The sequence below is a fragment of the Scleropages formosus genome, chromosome 21, assembly GCF_900964775.1.
Source record: "Scleropages formosus chromosome 21, fSclFor1.1, whole genome shotgun sequence".
In the NCBI taxonomy this organism is placed as follows: domain Eukaryota; kingdom Metazoa; phylum Chordata; class Actinopteri; order Osteoglossiformes; family Osteoglossidae; genus Scleropages; species Scleropages formosus.
Window position 1 is genome coordinate 21,065,986 of NC_041826.1, and position 26,917 is coordinate 21,092,902.

The following is a 26,917-nucleotide window of genomic DNA, read 5'->3' on the forward strand; positions in this document are numbered from 1 at the left end:
ATAGTAAGCTATATACTAAATTACTACATTATCAAAGCAGTTTCTCAATCTGTAAGTATTTCTGGCCACGGAGGAAAGCAACAAAAAACTACTATGCTAACGTTCGGTGCTTTCAACTCATGTATACTCACTATAGACCAGGTTATATAACGTGTGTCTATTTGCGAACAAATTAATGACCGCAAGTTTTCTTTAAATGATTGGCGGACAGCAAAACCGCCATAACTTCTCGCCCGCTATCCGAGGGCGCGAGCGCCCAGCGGTGCTTTTTATGGTAGAACGGACTGCTATATGTCCCGCCCCTTCGGCAGCAATCGGCTTCCGATTGGTCAGTTCAGTGTGTCAGTCAATCTGAGCACCGCGGTACTTCCTTATGTCCCGGTCATCTGTCACTTAAGGAAACAGTTGAGAAGTGAGAGGTCAGCTGGAAATAAGTATTTTATCTCATTACCGATTATTAAACTTTACGTTTTGAGAGCTGGGTGAAGCAATGTTTGATTTTAAGACTTTTCTTCTATCTCCAGCTTAGCTTTTACAAACAACAAGTGGTCATTTGCACAGGGGCAAGGAAGCTGAGGAGTGTGTGTGTGTGTGTGTGTGTGTGTGTGTGTGTGTGTGTGTGTGTGTGTGTGTGTGTGTGTCTCTGCATGCTGCTGGTCGTGCTGAACAGGCGGCTGCAGTATTTTTAACCCGCTAGATAAGACAGCAAGTTGTATGTGTGCATTGCTTTCCTGGTGTGGTTTTGCGCTGTCATCTGGATGACTGTGGGCCATACTTTTTAGGGTGAGGAGGTGTGTTCGCCGTATTCCAAGTTTGACCGGATTCTTCTCTCTGTTGCGCGTGCTTGTCGCCCTCTCACCTGCAGCTGCGCCCCCAGGTTCGACTCTTTGCGCAGCATGACGAAGCACAAGCTCTTCCTGCTGAGGCACGGGGAAGGAGCCTGGAACAAGGAGAACCGTTTCTGCAGCTGGGTGGACCAGCGGTTGAGCGAGGCCGGGGTCACGGAGGCGCAGGAGTGCGGGCGTCTCCTCAAGGAGCGCGGCTACGAGTTTGACATCATCTTCACCTCCATCCTGAGCCGCTCCGTGCAGACGGCCTGGCTGGTGATGGAGGCCATGGGCCAGGAGTGGGTGCCTGTGGTCAAGTCCTGGCGGCTCAACGAAAGGCACTACGGAGCCCTGATCGGGCTGAACCGCGCCGAAATGGCCCTGAACCACGGTGAGGAACGGGTGAAGGTTTGGCGGAGGAGCTACGATGTGACACCGCCACCCATTGATGAGTCCCATCCCTATTTCAATGAAATCTACAGCGACCGCAGGTACGTCACCTGTGATATACCCAAAGAGGAACTCCCACGGGCAGAGAGCCTGAAGGAGGTTCTGGAGCGGCTCTTACCCTACTGGAACGATGTCATCTCACCACAGATCAAGCAGGGAAAGACGGTATTGATTTCTGCTCATGGAAACAGCTGTAGGGCTCTTCTGAAGCACCTTGAAGGTACTTTGACATGCATTTAGAAGTGGCGTGTTCACCGGAATCATTCGCATTGCCTTGCATTTCTAACATAATGTCTGAAATGTGTTTAGTCCCATAAAAGACATCTTTAATGCTTCTTCCGCTGTCGGGGCACTGGTGTTGAACTCTCAAAATGGCAACCATAACCTTATGAAAAAGGGCAGACAGTTAATGTTACATAGACTTGCTGTCATGAGATACTGTGGGGCCATATGACCTTTAAGGAAAAACACACTTCAGTCAACTAACTGTAACCTCTGACTCTTACTTTCTCCCAGTTACATGGCAGGAGAAGTTACATGAATACTTGCCCCTTAATGGAAAATGTGTATGTTTATTTGTTTAGCTGACACTTTTCCCCGAAGCTACTTACAATGTTAAGGTATTTACACTTATTCACCCATTTATACAGCTGGGTAATTTGACGAGGGCACTTTGCTCAAAGGTACTACAACTGGAGGTGGGAATCAAACCTGCGACCTTTGGGTCCACTACGCTACCAGCTGTTTTATATGTCGTATATGTATTATATGCTCGGAATGGAGTAATGGGGTTATTTTTCTTTTGTTTCCCTCTGATCTTATTTTGCTTTTACCCTCTAAAGTAGAGACCTGTTGTGTTTTGCCCGTGACAGGGGTTTCAGATGCTGACATCGCCGACGTCACTTTGCCCACGGGCGTCCCGGTTCTCCTCGAGCTGGATGACAACTTGCGCCCTCTGAAAGCAAGGCAGCTCCTAGGAGACCCGGCCAAGATTCAGGCAGCTATCAAAAAAGTGGAGGACCAGGGAAAGGCTACAGTCAACACCAAATAGAGACCACTGTGGAGAACAGAGCCCTTCTGTAGCAGGAGCTATTACCGTTTGTTACAGCAATTTCACAACTGAGATATAGAGTTTAGCTCAAGTGTTTGGTTTCAACCTTAAGTTAGTAGGATGACTTTTAGATGTAAGTGAGGTGTCCGTACAGTACAGTCATCTTTAGGTATTTAAGCATTTCAGGCATATGAAGGCAGTAGCTTGGAGTGGTTTGCTTCTTATTTATTCTAGTGCTACAATTTTATTTCACTTTCCCTTGTTAACATTTCTTCTTTTGTGTTTTCATCCGCTTTTGAAAATGATCTCAGCTGCAAATCATGTTCAGACTGAAGTGCCGCGAAGCTAATACCTCACAAGGTGTGGTTCTGTAGTAAACTCATAGTATGTAAGCGTGTACTTTATGCACTGTGCAACGTGTAGTGTCAATCTGGTATAATCACTTTGTCACATGCATTTGGCAGACATTGGAAGTTACATGATGAGGTTCATTTGGTGCTGCATGACCTGAGTAAATATGGGTTTCCTTAGTGTTTTTTAATTATTTATTCATGTTGTATCTTTTTTTGCACAGAAGCATCCTCAGTTTCAATTGAGTTTACATCTTTTCAATGGTTTTCTTTTGTTGGTTAGATGCCTGTGTAAAATCCTAATTTGGGTGTAAACAATTTTAATGGAATGTATATTGGAAAATGTCACAGCTCATAGGCAGCTTAAATAACCACAAATGTGGAAAGATGGTCAGTGTTTTTATATAAGCAGAACTAGTGACAACAACCAAAACAGCAGTGAAAAGCAGCAGTAAAAATCAGTTTTCAAGAGTTGTACCATTATGCATTATATGGCTATGATGTATTTTTCTAAGATGTTGCTAATAACACCCAACTGCATGCACTTTATGGCAAAAATGTTTAATATTTCTACCATTTCAGTAAGAAATTACTTTGATCTGCAATTTTCTGTACCTTTTTCGAAACACATTTGTATTTCTAATGGCAACATTTCTCTGGGATAATCTGTAAAACCAATCGTAAAAGAGGTTGTTTATTTTGTGCAACAGCAGCTGACTTTGAGAAGCAGTCCCTTCTTTATAAGTGTTGTTTAATGGGGTATATGTTTTAATCCCATTGTGCCCAATTTATGGGAGATGAATATCATGGGCAGTTGTGACACAGGCTGTTTTGTGGGTGTCCCAGAGCTCCAGCAAAATTCTTCTCCATAGCTTAGTCCATAGAGCTGTGGTAGGCGAGGTGGGCTCTACTTCTCACAGGAAGGAAGCCAGAGGAAAGGAGGGTGCAATATTGTATCCTGACCAGTCCAGGGAGGCATTTGGCAAGCAAAGAGCTGAGTGTTTAAAACGTCATGATGACCAGGGGTAAAAATCTTTAAAAAAAAAATAAGTGGTTGTACATCAGACATCTGTTAGTGTTCTGAGTTACACCACAAAAACATTTAAAAATAATATTCCGACATTTTCATTACCGATTAATATCGTTTCGAATATTAATATCTGACCCACGTAGCCATTTAACTGCCCTTCCAGCGTTCTCTCGTTTGTGCTATCTTCAGAAACCATCTTGGGGTTATTGTGAAGTGCCTTACATGGTCAACTCCTCAAATTCAAATCCCATAACTTGCCAGCAATGATTCAGAGAGAAAGAAGTCATCCAGTTCACCCAATTCAGTGCCCATTAAATATTTAAAAAACAAAGTAGAGCTTATTACATCTCATTCGAGTTTGCAGTACGCTATATATGGCCGTGTGTGCAGTGGCATTACATTCATCATAATAGTACACTGTAGAACAGTTTAACTTGAAAACCAATAACTCTTTTTATTTGCTCTATAAAACTGTGCACCCCCCCACCCCCTTAGCTGCAACACAACTGAAAACTCCTCTTCCATGCCCCTAGCTTTTGCCCCTAAGACAACTTATGTTTGTCTGGACTTTACTGGTTGCAGCTGATGACCGTTTCCTGACAGGTCCAGATTCCTGCACATGCAGCTATTCATACCATAGTATATACATATATATATATGTACATACATATGTACATATACAATGGATATACACATGTATTGTTTGTTTAAATGCCTCCAACATACATATTACTCCATTTGCATGTTTTAGTCAGTATATATTTCATATCTACCCTGTCCAGATCATACAACATGCAAATCATACGTATAAATCAGCTGTTAATGGCGCATCACTATATCAAACAGTTGTCCTAAGCAAAGTCTAAGAGGTTCTTTCATTTTCTTCAGATGGCATCTTGCAGGCAGAGACAATAATAAATAGAATTATGACAAAACAATACTAAATTTAAAACTTAAATCTGGCACTTTCAAAGCAAAAGCACCTTGTCAGCTTTTTCATGTAAGAAGCGCATTTTATCCTGACCACAAAAGTTGGGGTACTGCCACTTGGATTTTTTGGACACAGGAATGTGAAGCACAAATGATTTTGTTGTTTTATAAATAGTAATGTTTCCTTTTATGGAGGGCTGTGTTTACGTATGTTCCCGTTTTAAGAGAAGTGTGATCACAAACTGGCAACAGCCACATGAAAATGCTGGAAACTATTTTTTATTCCATTGTTTAAGCCATTTCTCAGATTCCTACTAGATGACAAGGTCTGTAGCTGTCTCCTTTTAGGCTGGTAAAGTACCCTGGATGTTTAATTTAATTGCAGTATATTTAGCTTAATTCTGCAATTAAGTAATTTGTGAATGAGATAATTTAGTGCTACTGAATTTAGTATCAATTTGACTTTTTACGACTTTTCAAATCAGTTATAGCTATAATGCATTTCCAAGTTTTCCTCTTTTAATCTGCGATAACAGTTTGTACAATCTTCTACTCTAATACTTTTTAAACAATGCATAATCAAAGTGTGCAAGGCTTGCAGCCGTTCGTGAGCACAATGCTTTGAAAACATAAGAAATAACAGAATTCATGGAAAGTAGTGAAGTTTAATTCTAATTTCACAGTGGCCTAACAGCACATAATACACCAATCTATATATCAATTCAAATATCACAAAATGGAAATTGCTCCCAGATGAGATCACAGGGGCACCAGAGTGTTGAAGTTCAAGCCCACGATTACCATCCTTTTGCAGTTTTGTGCTTCACTAAGGCAACTTGGAGGCCTTTGGGAGATCACCTGGGAAGGATACAGGCCAAAGTGAAATGGGATCAAATGAATACAGCACATTTTTTTTGCTTATGTTGGTGCTAAAATTAGGGGGTTTTTTTTAAATCTGCGTGAATTCCACTTAAAACAGAGTAAATCCTTAGTATATCACTGTGCCGACACCTGTTACGTAACAACTTGTGAGATATATGTATATACTGTATTTATATAATAACTTATCAGATATGCCTGTGACATAATAACGTATCAGATACATGTTAAGAGATGTCCTGGTTGAGTTAAAATCGGTCAATCTATTGCATTACTATGGTTTAGACTGTGAGCTATGCTATATGCAACAGAATCGATAAGCATAGATTTAATTTGCCTTCCCCATATATTTTCTTTCTGTTTCAGCAAAGATATCTCTTCAGTTAGTGACATTTTTAAAGTTTGTCTCTTTGTTTTGGAAAAAGAATCTGACACAGAGCCCCAATAAACTGTACTTTCAAGATGAAGTGCTTTTAGGGTTTATCAGAAATTATATGTTATACACTATATTATAGTATTTATGTATGAATTGAAAAAAACTCCCTCCCTTGAAGAGAGTCCTTTGAGTCTTTGTGTTCCATGTAACAGATATTTTACAAACTATTACAGAGAACGTACGTATCGACTGAACGTTTATGAGCTTTTTTATGAACTAGGTAGAGGTATGAGGGGCTGTGAGTTTAGTTGTGTGTCTTTTTTCCAGCTCGGTGCATCTGATTTTAGTGCAGTCTAGTTTGTGGGTGATTTGAACCCATCACGGGGAGCGTACAGTTCAAAGCAGGTGTCAGTCACAGAAGTGGGAAAGGAACTGAAACCCAAGAGATTCAAACACAATCACATGGGAACTGCTTCATGGGGCGGATTCTGTTGCCTCCACTGAAGGACCTCAGTGGCGACGGAAGCCACATTCTGGCACTTTCTCAACAAGCTGTTTTAGAACCAGCAGGGAATTTGTTTGAACGGATGAAAATTTGCAGGACCCAACTGGCCTCTCAAACATCTTTTACATTTAGCTGATGCTTTTCTCCAAAGCAACTTACAATGTTAAGGTTACAATGATTTACTCATTTATACAGCTGGGTAATTTTACTGGAACTCAAGGGTACTACAGCCAGAGGTGGAGATCAAACCTGCAACCTTTAGGGCCAAAAGCAGTATCTCTAACTACTACACTACCATTACCCTATTACTTTTAAAGCGTATGAATGTGACAAACACCTCACTATTTCCAAAGTCCACTTGATCATAAATATAGTACATTATATATTCTCTAATACATGTGTAGTGGTTAGCATCACTGCCTTTAGATCCAGAGATTGTAGGTTTGATCCCCACCTCCAGTTACAGTACCCTTAAGCAAGGTACTTACCCTAAATTACCCAGCTGTATAAGTGGGTAAATGATTCTAAGTAGCTTGACACTCCAAAGTCACTTTGGAGAAAAGCACCAGGTAAATGTGCTTATATAGCACATATTGTGTTCTGCCATTTATGCCTCCAACCCATAAATGTAAGGGGGGGATGTGTCCCCATCACGATAAAGCAAGCCTAACATGTATTCCCAGCATTTAGGTATAACGCCTGTGAGTACAATCAGGACTGTGGAGTCAGTACACAAAACCTCCCACTCCACAGCACTGCCCAAAAGTTACCTGTTACTTTGGGGGTCGACTTATCTGGGAAATATAGGCCTAAACCTATATCACACCTCTAATTTTTGGGGGTCAACTCATATGCTGGATCGATTTATATGCCGGCATATACAGTACATTTGGTCAGAGTCGGTACATTTTTACCAACTCCAGTAACCCAATAACTGCTTCCGACTCCAACTCCACGACTCCAACTCCACAGGACAGGGTACAACTGTTGTTTTTGGCCCCCAGTACCTGAATAGTTGTTATGACAGCACCCCATCTCAACGTTAGCCCCAGCACCTACGTTTCAGGTGGCACAGCGAGTAGCGCTGCTGTCGCACAGCACCTGGGTGGTGGGAGAGGATGTGTGGGTTTCCTCCGGATGCTCTGGTTTCCTACCACAGTCCAAAGACATGCTGTTCAGGTTCAGCCATAGTGTGTGTGTAAGTAACAGAGAGAGTGTGTTTCACTGATGTATGGATGAGTGACCCAGTGTAAGTCACCGCAGTGAATAAGGTGTGTGAGCTGATAACATTACATAGAGTTCAACGGAAGTTGCTTTGGAGAAAAGCGTCTGCTGAATATATAAACGTAAGTGGTACCTGTAGCCATACTTGCACGAGGCCTGCAGTTTTGAGTTTCTAGTTTGCATCACTTACGTGTGTTTTCTTTTCCAAAAAATATAAGAGCGCCGGTGTCGCTTTTGTTGAACGCCCCATTGTGCGCAGGCACCCCCCCAAATCATCGCAAATCATCGCAGGACAAAGGACTTGGCTCAACACCATTACATGCTGAGTTTGAGAAGAGCTCTATTGTTTGTGAGGTGGGGGGGGGGTCAGTGGGCAATAACACAATGCGCTACTGTTCTTATCCATTTTACAGTGCTTTGTTGTTCTAAATCATTACCCCTTTATGTATAAGGTGAGGGACATCCACCATTAGTAGCTGTATTCATGAAGCCCGTGTGAAAGAGCGATACTCATAAACGTCGAACCGACTGTCCGTACTGACGTAAATTGTCCCGTCACTCTTGACATTCCAGTCCTTCCCTTACTTGAACTTATTATTGGTTTTTGGGTAAATTTCTCAGCCCAGTGTGAGTGTGTGAACAGAAGGCCGCTCTCTCCCCCTTCTGGGTCGTCATTAACATTTTATTAACGTTCAAGACTGGTTGTGACACACCATTTTCTTAGAGAGGCTCTGCGAGGATCACCAAAAAAAGGCGGGAAAGTTCTGGCAGATTTCTGGAATTCTCCATGTCTGCGTTGCAGGCATTATATTTGACTTTTGTTTTTTCACACCGAACCACTTTTGTGGGCGCAGACGGACGTCTATCGCCCGGGGAGAGTGTCAGTGCGGCAGTACAGCGGGCCGCCAGCTGCGGACGCCGCTCAGGTCAGATGGATGTAAGACGGATGAGCTCCGTCCCCCGTCAGGGAGGAGTCACCCCGGCTCATTAACCAAAGCGCGCTCCCGCGCCTCGCCTCCGCGCCCCCGCGAGTCCCCAGCAGCTCGCTCGTCCGCTCTGCAGGTAAGCCGTGCTCTTGCTCAGCCTCGTGGCAGTTTCAGAACCACATTTTTACAGTGTTCGTACTCCGAATTCCGAATGGGCTGTAACGGACAGGGCTCTGTTCAGAGCCCCCGTTCCCATGAAAAATGGAGTCCGCTGTGTTTCTCCTCAATTTTGGGGGGCTGTAAGTGTAACACCAGAACCGTTTTGAGCTCTTTTTTTTTCGTTCTTCTGGTTAACGTCACGAGTTTTTTTTTTAAATTGGTACCGTTATACGAGTTTTCCACAGGTAATTGTTTTGTCACAGAACTACAGATGTCGACTTCTTCGCGAAATATTTTGCCTGCACTGACTGAACAGCTAGGTTTTCGTCGACAGACGTGGTACGGGGATGGAACTCACATATATACAGACGGTGAAAGTTTGTATGCTCGTTTACTCGTCTCGTGGTTGTGTAAATTTTAGCTGAAATGTGGAGTTTGCGAAGGCGAAGCGCCTCAGGCAGACAGGGTCGTCGTGCCTTGCTTTTGAGTCCGCGCGCGAGGCGCTCCGCGGCGGCATCCTTACCCGCCCCCCGAATCCCCCCTCCGTCCCAACACCCCCGCTCTAGCGGGACCGCGAGGACCGCGGACGGAGCGCGCGGACACGACACGAGCCCCTCGAGCGAATTTCGAAGGAACCACGTTCGGTTCTCGGCAGAAGTCCAGATTCTCTGTTACTTGGCCGCCCTAACTCTAAACGATAACGGAGACGGCTCTTATTGATTAGGTATCGGCAGTCGATCTTTGCTTTGGCGCATATTTGCGATACCTAAAAAAGTGAAACATCATGTCGATACGAAAAGCGAACATCATGGTCAAGCGTGACAGTTCAGTCTCGTACTGCTGAGGTCCGCTGTGCTTTGATCGCCCTGTCACCTCCCAGCTCCCTTTACATTTTATTTATTTAGCAGACGCTTAAATTAATCGACTTGCAATGAACTCTATAGTGTTATCAGCCCACACCTTATTCATCGCGGTGACTTACACTACTAGATACACGACTTACACTGGGTCACTCATCCATACATGAGTGGAACACACACACACACACACACTATGGGTGAACCTGAACACAGCATGTCTTTGGAGTGTGGGAGGAAACCAGAGCACACCCCTGCAGACACAGGGAGAAGACACAGACTGAACAGGGATAAAACCCACATTCTCTTGCACCACCCAGGCCCTGTGAGATAGCAGTGCTATTCACTGTGCCACCCTGCCACACATGCCTGCGCATGCACACAGACACACACACAAAATGAGATAATGTGTCAAAAGGTGTGTGTGTGTGTGTGGCGCAGTGGGTTGGACCAGATCGTGCTCTCCAGTGGGTCTGGGGTTTGAGTCCCGCTTGGGGTGCCTTGCGACGGACTGGCGTCCCATCCTGGGTGTGTCCCCTCCTCTTCCGGCCTCACGCCCTGTGTTGCCAGGTAGGCTGCGAACCCGTATGGGACAAGCGGTTCTGAAAATGTGTGTGTGTCAAAAGGGTGAGAATCTGCCTGAATTTTAAGTTCACCTGTATTTTCAATGCCTTTTTATGTACCCATTTTTATATAACAGGGTATTCTCCTGTAGTAATTTATAGTAAGTACCTTCATGAAGGGTACTACAGCACGACTGGGATTCAAACCAGCAACTGTCAGGCTACAGGAGTACAGCCCTAAACAGTACGTGCCCTGCCACCCTGCCAAGAAATATGCAGTACGTTATTAGAGTGTATGAAGTAGATGCTTTTTTTCCTTACTGCAGACCTGGTTTGTGTTAAGAGGGAGTTGTTTCAGCTTAGAGGAAATTAAATTAAAGATGTTCAAGCACACTGGACTTTGTCATCTCCCATTTTCACAGAGCTCTTTTGCCACAGCTCCTCCTTGTTTTTTGAGACAATTGTTCCATAAGAAAAGCTCTACTCAGACATCCTATAATGTTATGAACTGCACATGAGCGCTTTGCTAGAATGATGGGCCAGGGGATACATGTGTCAAAAATAGCTTGAATTGTTTTCTGAAAGGTTACTTCGGAAAAAACACTGTCAGAGTAATATGGGATCTGTTTCAATTTTGTGTGTTAAAATCGGTGTAATTTGGATGGATCTATGTGTCATTTGCTTAAACTGAAACAGACCGTTGATGCAGTGGTCTCTCTGTGAGCTGTTAATCTTTGATCCATTTGGCTGAGGTCTTTCACGGGAAGGGGAAGAACAGTTTACTAAACCTAACATGCCAGTAATGCACAGTGACAAGCCTAGAACATGGTCTCTACTGCAGTGCGCTCTTCATTGTCCTTCGCAGAAAGTACGCTCACGTTTGTTCGGTTTTGCAGACCGTCCGTGTCATGTTTTCTTTTGCGCGTTGTAAAACGTCTCTTCACACTCAAAAATTTGCGTGATCTGGATCTCTATGCACTTTATTTAGATACAGAAAAGTCTCTTGACATGGGATGCTAGTCTTCGTATTTCCCAGCATCACGAGATGTGAGTTGACTCATTCTCCAAATGACAGACTTTTGATTTGATTGACTGGAATAGTTGGTGACAGGAGCACAGTTATTCAGAATTAATTCAGATGAACTGACATCCCGCCTAAACTTTCTTTTTTCAGTTTCATTGTAATGATGAGGTGTGGGAGTGCCCTCCAATGGACTGGTGTTCTGTCCAGGGTATACCATGACTAGCCTCACTCCCTGTGCTTCCAGCATAGGCTTCAGACCACTATGACCCTGGCTTGGACCAATGGTTATTAATACTGACTGACATGGAGGATATGGGACTTGAAACATATACAAATCTCACTTTTAGATTGTAGAGCAGGAGGCTAGTATGAGTACTTGTAAGGGGCCACAGATAGTCAGCTGGTTAGCGCTTCTACCTCACGCTTGGACAACCTCAGTTTGAATCCACCTTGAGTATGGAATTTCCCCTGAATTGCTCTCGTAAAAATTACCCAGCTGTATAAATGGGTAAATAATTGTTAGTAGCTTAACAGTGTGAGAAGGTTTGGCATAAAGTGTCAGCTAGGTAAATAAATGTAATCTTTGTGGTGTTAAAAGTGGGCTAGTTATGGATCACAACACAGAAAATTGTTTCTGTTGTGCAACAGAATGAGGTTAATTCATGTTTATCCTTTTTACTGATTGAATCCTGCACCCAAATTCATGCAGGAGCTACACAATTGACTCCATGATTTATTTGCCTGTTAACATGTGTCAGTGCAGTTACTCCAGATTGATTTGGATTGTGGGTTGGGTAGAGGACTTGCGACGTGATTGAAGAGGCGAATACAGATGCGAAAGCTTTGGGCCAGATTGCCCAAAATGCATCAGAGTGGTTTCTGATAAGACAGCAGTGTTTGGAAAATATGAGCAGAATGCACAACCGACCTTATAAGGAACAGACTGAATGTGGTGCCAGATGATTGGAATAACCTCTGGAATGTACAACTAAGCTGGGGTTTTAGTTATTTATTTAATTTTTTCTGGAGGGGGTTTTGTGCTGGAATGGAGAACCTGGAGGTAATTTGGCCTAGCGATAACTGTATCTGAGTTTGGGTCCTGGAACAACTGGGTCAGACCTTTGACTCTACAGTGAGGCACCCCCGATGATGAGTAAGGGTCACCGTGGAAACCAGAAGTTGTTCCCAGCTGGACATTCACAAATATGCAGGAGATCAGTCTTTACATCATTTTGGATTTTTTTTCCACAAATATCCTCCTACAAACAATTGACTCTCTTTTTTTGAAGGCTTGAGTGTCTTTATTTGGTGTAGTATTTCAAGCAGCAATAAGGAGTTCACAGCTGGCTGCTTAGTGTTAAGAGGACTTGGCAGTGTTTGAATTGAAGTTATTTCATCATATTGCTGCAAGTGTATGTTATTCTGCCTAAAGGAAACGTAATTGCCATGTGTGTTTGTTTTTTAATGCATTATGTATATTGTTCCTCAGTTATGCTGCTGTGTTTTCCCTGTGTGCCACTTCTGGTGAAGAGCGAACCTCTAAAATTTTCACTTTAAATTTCCTGTTATGGAATTACACTTTATACTTTTTTTTTTGCTATTTCTCAGATCCATTTGTTAAATACACCAAAGGCTGTGTGGTCTGGACCTCCTGAACAAGAGGTACAAACTGAAAACTGCAGCATTTCCTTCAAACACACAGTTAACCTCATGTTTGTATAGATGACAGAGAACGAGATGTCAAGGGGTCTCGTTGTGGACGTGGAAACAGCATTTTTTGTGTCATTCTACTGCTTTAAATTTGATAGTATGTAATTTGGAAAGCATTGTGTTCCATAACTGTGAGGTTTTATAGCAGAGCTATTTGGAGCAAAGCATTTGGAAATACAGGGTCTGGCTTCATCTAGAGATGACCACGAAATGGCAACTCAAGCATTCCTCCATCATGAAGTAACAGAAAACTGAAACGCCTGTATTTTTGTTTATGTAGGACCCTGGAACTGTGCAGGCAGCATTGTACAGATTTTTAGTTGGAAATAGGACATTGAGTATAATTCCACCTAACTGTTCCCTGACATTTGTGCCTTTAAGCAGTTTGACACAAGAGAAGAGCAAAAAGTCAGATGCTTGGGAAACTATTTACTGCTGTTGATTGAGATGCTGAACTTGTTTCTGCAGGCTGTTTTCTCATTATTCTGGTGGAAATAAAACATCTGCTTTAATCTTCCTGAAGAAAGATCTCCATTACAGAAGTGTGCAAATTTTTCTTTGGTCTTTCCTTTGTTCGCTCTGGTGCTGGAGTTTTGTCTCATAAAGCATGCGGGAAATGTCACTTTGGAGAACGTGGCTGAGTAGTTTTAACTGACCTTCCCCCTTGAGGATAGCGTGGTGTGTTTTAGACTAAGCTCCCTCACAGTCATCCGTTTGCCTTCAACTAGTCTGATGAATAGTGACTCTGGCAAGTTGGACAGGTTCTTTGCATCTGCTACTTTGCTGGAATCCTTAAACAAGTTCCAGCATGGAGAGCATCTGTCTAATCAATGTGGTCAGGCTCCATAAAGACTGTGTTTCTGACCATTTCTCCTGGTGTTTAGGAGAACCAAAGGTTTCACCGATCAGTACAGCTAGCATTAAGCAGTGAAGCGTGCCTTAAGATTTTCCTGACACATTAAATGGATTTATTTATATTTTTAAAGGAAGATGTAGATTACTACGTGCATAAAGTTAGGATGCACATTTTTTTGTGATAGACAGTCATAGCTTTCTTTTTTTTTTTACTTGTAATGCTCATGGCCACAGCTGCAAAGTCCAGGTGTTGCCTCATGGCCAGGATGGTTTCCTTTCATTATGTTTTCTGACTGAATTTTGTTTATTAAATGCTGTCTCATTTATAATCAGAAGAGTATGCAACTGTTGTATGTAACTCTCCTTGTGGGCCTTCAGTATGGGAATGTATCTTACCATTGACATAGCGAGGAGTGCAATTAGACTGGCTCATTAAAAGCCAGGGCAAAGACTGACAAGTTATGTGATGAGACAGCTAAGGTAGCACATATTTTTGTAACCAATTACTCCCAACATACAATGTCACAAATGTTTTGAGCTGTGACGAAAGGAAGACAAAAGGAGATGCAAACAGCTGAATTTCCTTTGTTCCTGTGCATGTGTTAAACATGACATTCTGCTAAATAGATGTTTTTTCCTGAGGAAGGGCTTGTGTGGCTGCTGTAGCTTGTTCACAGGTCCAAGAAGTAGCCAAACTCTCTGTTCAGTGGACCAGGGCCTGTCCATCAAGAGGACAGCCCATAGCGACTCTAATTCATGGAAAATGGTTTCTTACGTGATCAAAACTGCAGGAATGAGAGTCATTCTTCTGGAGTCAGAGGATCAAGCAAGTTCTCAGTATCGGGGATAGGCAGAGGGTCGGTCAGTCGGCGGTTGGGGTCAGAGCGGGAATCCATGGGCGAGGTCAGGAGATGAAGCGAAGAGTAGGTCGAACGGCGATCGAAGTTGAAACGAAGATCCGTGGACGTGGTCGAGAAACAAAGCTAGGGGTCAAAACCGGAGAACGTGAGCTGAGAACTGGAGATGTGTATGAGCGAGGAGTCACAAGGAAGGGCGGTTGTCTCTGACAAGATTCCGCAAAGGTATGGGAGCTGAGGAGGGTCTTTTAAAGGGTGAGCGGTTAATCAGGTGCTGTAGCAGAGTCAGGTGTTGTTGGTTGAGTTGTGGGTGTGGACGTGACACATATGGTGTAATTTCAGTTTCCTTCTTGAAGCAATTTCACATAGCACTTGTTAAAGATCTGTGTCTGTTACAGAAGCAAGTGATCCGATTTATGCTACTCAGTGCTACTAACTGGTGCGTTCAAAGATCTATTTCTGTCTTCTATACCATCATTTGGATAAAATGATTTATGTAGATCAAAACAGTATGTGGTGAGTTTCACTAAACTACTATAATTGTAAAAATATGTATTGTTTTTCCAATGTGTGGTTGCTCTGTTTAGATTTCTGTAAACGGCAGATGGACAGCAAGATTAAACTAATATTTACAGTCTCTGTGATTATGCGAAGCTGTCCAATCACATCAATAGTGTTATGTGCAATGTGAATTTTCATATTATTGCTTTGGCAAAAATATTATAGGTTCAATATGCTTTAAATCCATCATGATCCTTAGTGTGCTAATATAGTCAGTCTCAAGGCTGTGTTGTGGTCTCCTGTTCCACATGTGTCTCTGATGCCTAACAACACTATCAGTGAATGAGGTGAACCCAAATCCAAGAAAAACTCCAGCAGCTCAGGTTTTAGATCCAGTGCCGTTCTTGTCATGCAGTGTTTGTGATCAGGAGTTCCACTGCAGCCAAACACAACTTGCATCAAGGTGCTGTGTTCAGCTTGCAGTGCGGTGTTCTCTCCTCTTGTGTGTGCTCCTTAAAATAGCATTAGTGTGATAACCTAATCTCCATCGTTAGTCTACACATCAGAGTCTGAGGTCTGGGATTTAGTCATTCCTGGCAACTAGTTCAACAGCTGAAGGTATAAATTGTGTTGCTCTAGGAAATGCCATTATTGCATCTGCCTACTCAATAACAAAATCACAGTGATTGGAGCAAAATAATTGTGTAAGAGACCCTGAGTGATTATTGTTGGAATTTTTTCTGTGCCAGTTTTTCTACTTGATTCTTGAGACCTAGGGCTATAAGTTTGGTGGTCTTGTAAAGTGGCAGCCTGCCAGTCTGATCAGGACAATGGGCTGAACACATGCACAGAAAAGGAGAATTCTTTCATACAGTGAAACTGACTCTGTGGACAGGGACTTCATGTGTGCTTCTCTCACAGTACACTGTCCCACTGGACACGGTATTTCGGCCGTGTTCTCCATTCTCGTCTCAACGGTAATCCCTTTTCTGGGAATTCTCAGAGTTTCATATCTACATTCTTTGAAACCAGGAAAGGAAAAGCAGTCTGAAGACTGTACTACAGTAGCTGAATAAGGGGGGAACTGAATGGCATGAAATGAGGGATGAATTTTAAGGTCCTGTATTTTTGGTTGTCATGCTCATTTTCTTCCCTTTTTCCTCCCACATTCCACACATATGTTTTTGGAGACCCTGTTTAACCTTTGGCCTTTTGTGGGTTCCCATGCCAGTGCGGAACAGTTGTGTCAACAAAGCAAGGTGAATCTAAGCAGGTGAGAAAGTGTCAGTGTTTCTGCTGGACATGTTTTTCTTCCATAATGCTGGAGTACTTGTCAAAATCAAGTTTTAAGACTAGTCTTTATTACCAGAGAGCCATTGACTTGTGAGTTCCCTTCAGTTGGAGAAGTCACCTTTTGCATTAGTTTGCAATGTCTCCACGTGAAGGGAAGCTGTCACATTAGAATGACCTCTGTCACCCAATACCTATGAAATCCTTTAACATGTTTGTGTTCATTATCAATTTTCAGACTTTGTTGCCAGTAGCCAATAAACCATTTATTTTAAATGAACTAATTCAGCTGTTTATTTCAGGTTGCTGTTAAATTCTAATCTATAATTTCTTCATCTATAAGGCTTCAGATTGTACATTTTATTTGCCTCCTTGGGATCTTTTGGCCTGAATGTGGTATCTAAAGTTTTGACTGAGGTCCATTTGCAGCTGTGTAAAGTACCCACTGAATCTGGGTTTACTTACAGCAGTAGTATTCTGTTTAGAGACAAGTGCAGATGCCCAACTGATCTTCCAGCTTGCCTGGAGGTCCACGGGAGTGCGACTCGCATCTGCCTTATAACCTCCTGAACTAAAAATAGGACCCGTGCTCCCCCCCCCGATCACGGTCACGGTGGTCTGGAGCCTATCCCGGAAGCAAAAAAGAGTTTTTGCAATGCATAGGAGAGTAACTCACTCTTTCATGAACATCCATCTCTTATTACCATTGTTTCGTGAGCTGCCTTACGATGTCAACAGACTTAGACTGTTCAACTAGTCTTATTTTCAGTTGGCTTGTTTGGCACAGAAGTCATGACACCTCTGCAAGCATGTAATCGCTAATGTACAGAAGGAAATTGCAACTGCAAGCAGCCAGCGTGTTGATTTATGCTGATTCTTGGTCACAGTGTTTGAATAGTGAAAAAAAAGATTTTTCATGGATTCTCAAGATGCCTGCGTATCTCTATTGAACATCATGCTCTTCAGAAAAATCCAAGCAACCAGCTTTGCTGAGAGGGCTCTTTCTACCCTTGGTGGTGGGTTTTTTATCGAGCCCTGATGGACACCCTTTGTGAAAGACAAAGTAGACTTGGGGCAGAAAAGAATAAAGGTCCGGGGAGCCAGAAGAGAGATTTTGACGAGAGTAGTTGTCGGTGGCATGGAGCCAGATGTTAAGAAAACAACTGTATTTCTTTTAATTGGCTTCTTTTCTGAGTAAAATAAGAAGTGTGGATACTTGATAATGTTGCTGGGTGAGCCATGCACAGATCAGACAGACAGGACACTGGTAAGGACCTGATCAAGTGGGACATGCTTTGTGTAGTACAAGTGGATTGAAGCTCCAGAGTCTGGTGTGGGACAGATGCTGAAAACAAACACTAGTCTTTTCCCTGGACAGGCACAGAGAGCCTGGGCGCTGTGGTATTGTATCTCATGAGCTTTTCTGAGTACTCTTCCAGGAAAAAAGGAATTTTTGCTGCCATATTTGGTCACGTGGAGTGGTGCCAGAAAGCACAGCCATTCCGAGGGTTTAGGGTTTTATTTAAGGCCCATTCTCTGAAGCACCCTGATAGCAAGCCGCTTCTTTACAGCTGCTCCAGGGGTGAGGAACAGGCTTGTTTATTAAAACAGCTGCTAGGGTCAGCTGCTTCCAGGTCTGAAGATGTATTCTCTCGTAACAAGATTTAGGGTAAATACTTTTAATGAATTTCACCAAGGAAATGGTGCAGTTTTAAATAGCCTTCTAAAAAACAGTGTATCTGCAGTTGTCACATTGCCATTTTATAAACTGGATTTACAAATAAGCATAGGGAGAGATTAGAGGACAAGAACATCTAGAAACACTAGTAGACATCATCTAATTAGATACACTGGAGTGAGTCTTTGTATTATGCTCCCATTTGTGATGTATATAGTAATTTAATGGGTTTTTTTGAGTCAGACGTGCATGTATGAGTCGCATTTGACAACATGTCTGGACCCCGTATACAGAATCATTTAAATGGATCTGTTAGATTACTGTGAATGAAACATAGATTTGTATGGTGTGTGATAGGTCTGGGAAAGAGACACCGCAACCTAGAAATGTGCCAGGCTCTTCTCACATACCACAAAATGGGAATTTAATGGTGTTTCTCCTACTAAACACTTACTGGGTGTTTGGTGGGTCGATGCAGGTGTAGACTTGTTTGACCTCGGTTTTTTGAGACCTTTGTGGATCTGTGGTATTTGAGCAGTTTCCAGACATGAGGGTTTTGTGCTGAACCTCGCTAAATGCAGATTTCTTCACAGATAAAGCTTGGCATGGGTGCCCATCAGGGAAAGCAGGCCTCCACATATGGTTTTGACATCTAGATCAGCATCGTTGGTTTTGGCCAACACGCATATTCCACTGCGGAGTGGATTCTGGCTTTCACTCTTTCTGGCTTCATATAATGTAGCTCTTATTTCCAGTCTATTGCCAGTCCTTTTCCTTAAAACATATCTCTATACATTTGACTGTGTGCATGTCAATGCAAATATTTGCTTGAGTGTTTTTACTTGTACACATCTGTGTGTGGCTGTGTGTACTTTATTTTTTCCACAAGATGTATTTATCAATACAGCCTGCCTTTGTGGTGTTATTTCATGTTCTGTTTCATGTTCAACTGTTCTCTACGAAAGAGACTAAACTCATCCCGATATATCACATGTGTGGTACGCAATTATTAGTGGCACTGAATCAGTCTGGAATTTCATATATCTGTTCTGAGGCATCAGGTCCAGGTCCAACACATTCAGTCCAGTGCAATAAACTTGAGATTGCATTTGAAAATTGCACCAAGCAGCTGTGAAGCAGAGACTGCGAGAGTCTTACTTTAATTTATAATTTAGGGTAGGAAAAAAGTTAAATATAAAATACAATGAAATGAAGATGAACATTCCAAATACTGTATAGTTGTAAAAAAAAAACTGATATACAATGGGGCGGAAGCCTTTTATATTCAATCCCATGTTGATTACAATAAGCGCGCACAATTTAAAAAGGACTTAAAACACGTGCAATTCAAAAAAACCCAACAGATGCACATGTTTCAAAAAAGCTTTGTGGACAAGATTAAATATTTGTTATTCATCCTATTTTAATCTGTCACACAACTTCTTCTTTGTGTGGTGTTAGCCATCATTTTGGGATGAATTTGGAATGGATTGAAATGAGAGGGAATTTTTCCTCATTAAAAAAATAATCGATTAACTAATTTCTTTATGCTTTCTTTTTACCTTTGGTCAGTGTCAGTTTTCGGGAGCAAATTAGCCCCATTTGATAGGATAGTTCTGTTCAGAAGTAATAGTGGACATTACAACATAAGTCCATGTATGTGACATGCAATTGCTTGGCGTGGACAGTTGTTCATAATTTTTGTTTAACTTTTGTCCAAGGCAGTTTAAAATGCTAGTTGTACTACACTAAGCAACTTAAAATTATTTGTCCATCCACCCAACAGAACAATTTTAACATTAACTTACATGTTGAAGGCAATTTAGAGACACCAACCCACCTTAAAGACATGTCTTTGGACTGTGGAAGGAAAGCCAAGCCATGTGGGACACTGAGATCTTACAAACTCCATACAGACAGAACGGGGTTAGAACTGATACTTAAAGTCACAGCACAGGATCTGTGAGGCGTCGGCACGACCTGCTGCGGCACTGTGCCACCACTGCTATTGTTCCTTCTTTGGAATTGGTATAGTTGCTTAATATTAATCAGTTTGTTATACTGTGCCATTACGAGAGAGGTCACAACCAGGGAGCACTGAAGCAATATGTAGTGCCTTTGGGGGATATAGGGCCACAGAATAGAGATGTAAAGGTCCGGAAGCTGGATATGGTTCCCAATATCCAGATCGGCCACAGATGTGGAAATGGAAGTGTTTCTGCTGCTCCTCCATGTGGAAATGATTGGCCAACTAACTGTGGTCTAAGCAATGGACATGCGAAGGGTTGAACACATATAGTCAGCAAGAATTTGATTTTCATATTTTTTTCTAAAGTCTTTGCAAAAGCAGGCATGGATTTGTTTCTTTATAGCACGTGTTTGAAGAACTCGACACTGATGTCGAGAAGTCCTGTGTAGGTGTCGACGTGTACTTTACAAGGATTATACATCTCCTGCTACTATAAATATAGTTTTGGCCCAATCGAAGATCATGTTTTTTCAGATAACCATTATTTTCTTTGCAAAAACTTATGGAAATGAATTTTTTTTTTCTACATTTGTAATTGGAGTTTGGAGTAATTTACTACTGTTATTTAATTACATGGACATTTAATGAAAGCTTAATTTGTCATAGAATGAATATGCCAATGAACAGATACAGGAGACAGTGCTGCAAGGTTTGAAAAGCTCTTCTAAAGTACACGTTCTTCTACGTTTATTACACTTGCTTTCTTTGTGGTTCCTTAGATATATGCATGTGTTGCCCATGGGTGGAAAGGTGTCTTCCCACTGATTTTTTATTTGTTTACTTGATATTCACATTGTTAGAAGAGCACTCAATAAAAATAAGCAGAATATTTTTTCCACTTTCTCCAAAGCAATATTAAGCTGCTACTTAATATTGGAGACATCTGGTAGTGTAGTGGTTCGTACTACTGCCTCTTGCTCTAAAGGTTGTAGGTTTGATCTCCGGCTGTAGTAGTACCCTTAAGCAATGTACCTATCCTAAATGCTCCAGTAAAACCTACCCAGCTGTCAAAATGTGTAAATAATTGTAAGCTTGTAATAACTATAACCTTAACAGTGTAAGTTGCTTTGGAGAAAAGTGTCAGCTAAATGAATAAATATAAACATTTACTTTATATAGCTGGCTAGTTTTTACTAGGCCAGTTCAGGGTAAGTAAGTTGTTCATGGGGGATGGGGGCTGTGGTCGCGTGGTGGACTTGGCCGGTACCTTGCTGTTTGGGGGGTATGGGGTTCGAGTCCTTCTTGGGGTGTGTGGCAGTTCCCTGTGCCTTCCCCAACATACAGAAAAAGGCAATGGCAAGCCACTTCGTTCCTCCCTTGCCATGAAAACCACACAGGTGGTCGCGGTGGGTCACATTCAACTGGATGCCATCAGCAACAACAACAGCTTGTTCATGGGTACTGGAGCAGGAGGCAAGATTTGAACTTGAGTTCTTTAAGTTCGAGACAGTAGCTGAAACCACTACACCAGCAGCTGCCCCTGTAGTCCAAAGACATGTTTCAAGTGAACAGGTAGCACTAAATTGCCTGTAATGTGACTTTGTGAGTGAATAATTAACTGTGTGCACATGTAAAAGAGAGAGATTGCCCTGCTGTGGACTGCCACTCTGCCCAGGCTGTAAGCTGCCTCACCCCCATACTTCCAGGGTACACTCCACCACCACAACCCTGCAACGGAAAAGAGCGGACTGATAATGAATGGTTTGTAAACACCTTATCAGCCTTTACAATTCAGAAGCTTCAGAGCCCTTTTTTATACACATTCTTTGAAACGTGTTCATACGTCTCTCAAAGCCCCAGATAAAGGGGTTTTTCTGGCAGTTAGTCTGAGTAACTTGACGCACTGAGCCACATTTTACCAGACCTAAGAAGTCCAAACCCAGTGCCATTGGATGAATTACAAAGTACATTTTTGAGTAGGGTAGGAAAATACATTACCTCCTTGCAATACATGAAGTGTATAAGAACATGGTTGCTGGTAAGCCTGACTCTTGTTTAAGCAATATACTTAGTCTGAATTTATCCAGTGAAGTGTCCGGTTGTATAAATTGGTCAAATAATGCAAGTTTCTTTGAAGAAAAGTGTCAGATAACTGACAAAATTGTAACATGTAGGATAACACATTATCTTTGCCTCGTAGGATAACACGGTACCTGTAGGACTGGAACTGTAGAGTACACAGGAGTAGGACAGCAGTGCAAGTGAGTATTCACCACCATCCAGTGTTAGGAGAGTGGTGCTCGGGGTGATGACGGCCCCGAAGCACGGAACACATCCAGGGATGTCGGTCCTCAGAACTCTTGTCCTAGTGCCAATAGCGGCGCCGTGGGAGTTAGATCAGAGTGAATTAGGGAGTAGCACATTTTATTTAGGAGTGGAAAAAATATTTGGAGTAAATATATAATATTCCTCAGTTCCTTAGAACTGGAAACAGTTGTTAATATCAGTCTATTAAATAGAAGCACTGCGGTGGTGTTTTATATGAGTATCTAAGTAATTATCCCTTTGCAGACGCACATTTTATATGGGGCACTTGGCGTGTAATCAGAAGCTTGAGGCTTCTGAACTACTGGAAGTCCATAGCATAGAGTTAAAAGTTAAGATTGCCATCTCTCTCCCTCCCTCATTTCCAAACGTGCCTTTAATCGTGCTGCTGTGCTGGAACGTCATAAACAGGATATAGATCAGAGTCTGCCAGAGAACAGGGGGCCCTCATTGCTTCTGCTGATATATATATATATATATTTTTTTCTTCTGCAGAAATTACTGGTCCCGCTGCTTGAAAAAAGCCTTTGCAGAGTGTTTTTCAGCTGAAACACCCAGCGTGTTTTGTGATATTCCAGCGCAGGTAAGTCCATACCTTGCTTTTACCTCGGAAAGAAACACAGAGTGCTGTATCTGACCATCACAAGCGACTCTCTTATACTTGGATATGGCAGCACACTCCTGGGTTTGCTCAGCTTGTGTTGGTATTTTAAGTTGTGTTTTACTTGTTGCACAATGTCAACATTTTGAGGCATCAAAGTAAAGAAGTTTGGAATTCCTTTCTGTTGAGAAACAGAGTCAAGTTGTTTAGTTTCATGAAAGGTTTCCTGTTAAGACCCTTTTCACCTTTGTAAACTATTATTTTATGTGCAGCTAAATATCCAACGAAGTTTGCTAAGTGTACACCTCCCAGTGGTGAAGCTGGAGGGAGGGGAGCACAGGACTGCCTTACAGAGGAGGCCGTACAGGACTGCTTCAGACCTTTACACGCTTCGCACAGCATTTCCCACCACTGCCTCTCGCAGCCGTCTTCAATTGGTACAATGTAAAGTTTACCATCACACCTCCCTCAGCCAGGCACCACACACAATAGTTTCTCCACTTTGAGCGGTGACAGCGCTGTGAGGTATAAACCAGCTCCTTTTTGGGTCCATTAAAATGGGCTGCTTGTTACCAGAATCCAATGGCAAAGCAACGATGTACCAGATAAGATGCTAGAACATGAATCCCTGGGGACACAGATAATGACTTAGGAAGTCTTCCCCACAGTGTCACTTGAGAGGCAGTATGCTTAGCACCCTTAGCAGTATGCTGCCTGGGCTACTCACTTTAGAACGGTGTACTTTTGAGCATGCTGCAAATTTACCATATTATGCAGTGGACCTTTTTTTCCTTAAACTGGCCCTTTTTCCACACACATGCAAACACAAGCATGCATCTTTAGGAAATTTATCTCTGGATTACAATACCAGATTCCCCTGCCTCAGTCTGAGTCTGGATGAGACTGTGTGTGTGTGTGTGTGTGTGTGTAGGGGAGTTGTTCTTGCTATGATCTCTGATGCTGTTTTGGACTGGGGAATGTTTGGCAGTTTCCCAGAAGTCCCCTGGGTATTGTTCCATATGGCCGAGTCCAGCCTTGCCTTTGTCTTTGTTGTTCGTCCGCACTGTTTGCACTAATCAGCCGAGGAGGAGGACAGTTTTTGCTGATACCCGTTTTCTCTGTGTTGTTTCTGGTACCTTACTGTGTAATTCCTGTTGCTACTTGTCAACAAGGGCCGGGAAAACAAACAAGGGATGGGCCAGATTAGAAATAATTATGGTTCACATGACCTGATGAGCTCATTTTTATCTCCATTCCCAAATGAGATCTTTGGTTGCAAGGGAACATCCAGTGCAAAAGTTCACTCCTCCAGAGTGCTTTTCAAGCACATTTCCAAGTGTTCCTCTTTGTGAGTCCAGAATCTGCTGGAAGAATGTCGGATGAGCCACAAGCTGTCACTCAAGAAAAGTCTGACGTAGGACTTACGATAAATGAAATTCAAGTTTAACACTCCGGATCTGAGATCTATAGTTTATATCTCATAATCGGAATACTTTAGTAAATAACTATAAATGGGTAAAATGTCAAGCTGCCCAAGTTCCTTCGAAAAATATAAAAAAAAAATGGGAAAGTATTTTAGACTGGAAATATCCAGTTTTTATTCCAAACTATTATATCCTGACCAAGCTGTAATTACTCACTGTATAATGATAAAGAAAGTGTGGTTTGTCCTTTTCAGAGCAGTCAGAAGCCTTGCTGCCAGAGTCCATAGACTTTAAGCTGATAAGGATGACTGTGGTTCCCCAGTGTTGACAGCAACACACACACACACACACACACCACTCATACCACTCACACTCAGAGCCCTTTAGAACTGCCAGTGAAGAAGTTGTTTTGAAAAAACCCGGAAATGACTTTCGACAAGGAACGGAAGGAAATCCTACTTGTACGCAACCCATTAACACAGCGCACTGTGTGTGTGTGTCTGTCCTGCAGTGGCTGCCATTGTACATCACCTAACCTGTACGTGTGATGTGGCAGTGGGCGGGACTGACATTACTGTTACTGGCCATCTAGAGTGATGTCCAGTCCCCTCATTGCTAATCCCCATAATGTTTTCACGAAATACTTCCTGAGGCCACAAGGAGGTGAAATGAGGTTGCAGGCTCAAGTCCCAGGAGAAGCCCAGCAGTAGCAAGGGACTTGACCTGAATTTCTTCAATAAAACACTCTTAAGTAAATGGATGAAGTGGAAAAAGCAATATCAGTCACTTCAGAAACACACATCGCTCACCTTTGCCACACCACACTGCTGCTGTATCCTTCAGTTATTTTTCTTTTTTTCTGTAATTCTTCATTACCATCGTTACAGTACAAGTTCAAGTTAAGATAAACAATTCAGCTCTCATAAAAATGCAGCATTCCAGAATCACATTCACATCGTTGTACAAATAAACATGGTGGCCTCAGTTGTGCCAACAAGTAATTTATTAAATGAGCTATTTTATTGATTTAAGATCCTGTTATCATGATACACACAAACCAAAATAGCTATGTGACAGATGTAAGCACCAGTGACATTTTTCCAATTCTTAGTAACAGCTGAAAAATATACATTTCAGGCCTTGAAAATACAGCCAGGCAGTGTTGATATTCTTCTTTCAGCCTAAACTGATTACAAATTGTAAATGTTTTTTCCTAACCTGCAACAAAGCTATTGCTGCCTTTGAGGAAGTTTCCTGGATGGAAGCAGAGAAGGGGAACTGATGAAGACAAATCCATGACTGTTTAGAGTGCCCCCAAGTTTGTGCCTTTCCTGTTTCAACACTGCGCTCTGCATTGGTGGAACTGAGCTCACCAGGAGGGAGGAAGAGAAGGGGCAGTTTCAGGAGGAAACATAGTGCTTGGAGGGAGGAGGAGAGAAAGGAGGAAGATGAAGGAGGGAGTACAGAGACTTGCAGGGAGGAGGTGAAAAATGGGGAGATCAAAGAGGGAACATGTCAAGCAGGGAGAATTGGAGCCCAGCCTGCAATGTGCGTGAGCTGTTAATCCATTGGAAGGGTTGAGAATGGGCGTAAGTCCACAAATGGTAGCTTTTGAAGGGCTGCAAAGGAGGGTGGAGATGTTACTGGAAGTATGTACAAGTAAGGTACATACAGCAGAGATCTGTTGCTAGAATCTCTGTTTTTAGTTGGATGTTTATATTTATTCATTTAACTTTTCTTTAGAGTGGCTTATAATATTATCAGCCTACAGCTAGGTATCAACTCATACATTTGGGTAGTTTTACTGGAGTAATTCAGGATGAGTTGTTTGCTCAAGGGTACTATAGGAATCACAGAGATTTGAACCAGCAACCTTCAGGTCTAAAAGGAGCAGCGTTAACCACTACACTGTCAACTGCCCCTGGAGGTGTGTCCTTCATGTGCATCCTTCATCTGTATTTAAGGAGTGTACGTAACGGGATACTCATGCACTGAGTAAATGGGAAACATGGACTTCATTCATGATTCGCCCCTTTGCTCATTGTATTTCCAGTAATTGTGCTGATTCTGCTAAAAGGGCTTCTTCACTTGGGAAAGTGGTAGGCACTTCTTGCCTTTCTTCTTCAAAGGTGGTCATGTTGAGTTTGTGTTTATGCCATCGCTGGTCTGTGTGTCCTTTTTAGTGTGAAAGCCACCCCGTACAAGATCTCCATGGATGAAGACTTTGACCGACGCAGAGAGATGCGGAGGCAGAAACGTGAGGAAATGCGCCTGGAAGCAGAGAGGTGAGACCCCTGGAGCCCATCAACACTGAGGTGTGTCTGGCCCCCTGTAAGAGGTCCAAGATGATTTCAGTACAGCTGAATTCACATAAACATTTGGTGGCTCCTTTGCTGCAATGCTGGACTCATGTTTAACAGGACTCATGGCAGATAGTGAAGGAACATTATGCCTTTTGAACTTATTGCTCTGGTAGCTACACTGTACTTGGCTGTCAGACCTACCCTAATCCTTACATTCCTCTGGGTGTTTTGTAGGACTCAGATGTGCTTCATT

At 42.5% G+C, this 26,917-nt stretch overlaps 2 protein-coding genes across 7 annotated transcripts in view; both read left to right on the forward strand.

Annotated features, from left to right (window-relative positions):
* Positions 1 to 276: 276 nt before the first annotated feature.
* Positions 277 to 2,872, forward strand: LOC108920769 (bisphosphoglycerate mutase-like). 4 transcript variants are annotated; one of them, XM_018729795.2, is made up of 3 exons: positions 277 to 419; positions 866 to 1,497; positions 2,150 to 2,872. In XM_018729795.2, the coding sequence occupies exons 1-3, from the start codon at positions 292 to 294 to the stop codon at positions 2,326 to 2,328; spliced, it is 939 nt and encodes a 312-aa protein (XP_018585311.1). In that variant the 5' UTR covers positions 277 to 291; the 3' UTR covers positions 2,329 to 2,872. The 4 variants fall into 4 exon arrangements, with proteins under 4 accessions (XP_018585311.1, XP_018585312.1, XP_018585313.1 ...); XM_018729796.2 differs by having other exon boundaries at positions 878 to 1,497; XM_018729797.2 differs by lacking the exon at positions 277 to 419 and adding an exon at positions 610 to 791 and having other exon boundaries at positions 878 to 1,497.
* A 5,480-nt stretch (positions 2,873 to 8,352) lies between these two features.
* LOC108920917 (non-muscle caldesmon-like) overlaps positions 8,353 to 26,917 on the forward strand; it is a 33,240-nt gene continuing 14,675 nt past the window's right edge. The window contains exons 1-4 of one of the 3 annotated variants that reach the window (XM_018730010.2): positions 8,353 to 8,684; positions 22,212 to 22,272; positions 22,832 to 22,919; positions 26,545 to 26,646. In XM_018730010.2, coding sequence (XP_018585526.1) covers positions 26,573 to 26,646 — 74 coding nt within the window. In that variant the 5' untranslated portion in view covers positions 8,353 to 8,684; positions 22,212 to 22,272; positions 22,832 to 22,919; positions 26,545 to 26,572. The remainder of the gene's footprint in view (positions 8,685 to 22,211; positions 22,273 to 22,831; positions 22,920 to 26,544; positions 26,647 to 26,917) is intronic. The other 2 variants (XM_018730012.2, XM_018730011.2) reach the window with 2 other exon arrangements.

Bases quoted from the DNA above. Each gene is read 5' to 3' on its own strand.
- LOC108920769 (XM_018729795.2), top strand. From the start codon at position 292: ATGTCCCGCCCCTTCGGCAGCAATCGGCTTCCGATTGGTCAGTTCAGT. The intron at 420-865 runs GTCAGCTGGAAA...TCTCACCTGCAG, and splicing joins AAACAGTTGAGAAGTGAGAG to CTGCGCCCCCAGGTTCGACT. The intron at 1,498-2,149 runs GTACTTTGACAT...TGCCCGTGACAG, and splicing joins TCTTCTGAAGCACCTTGAAG to GGGTTTCAGATGCTGACATC.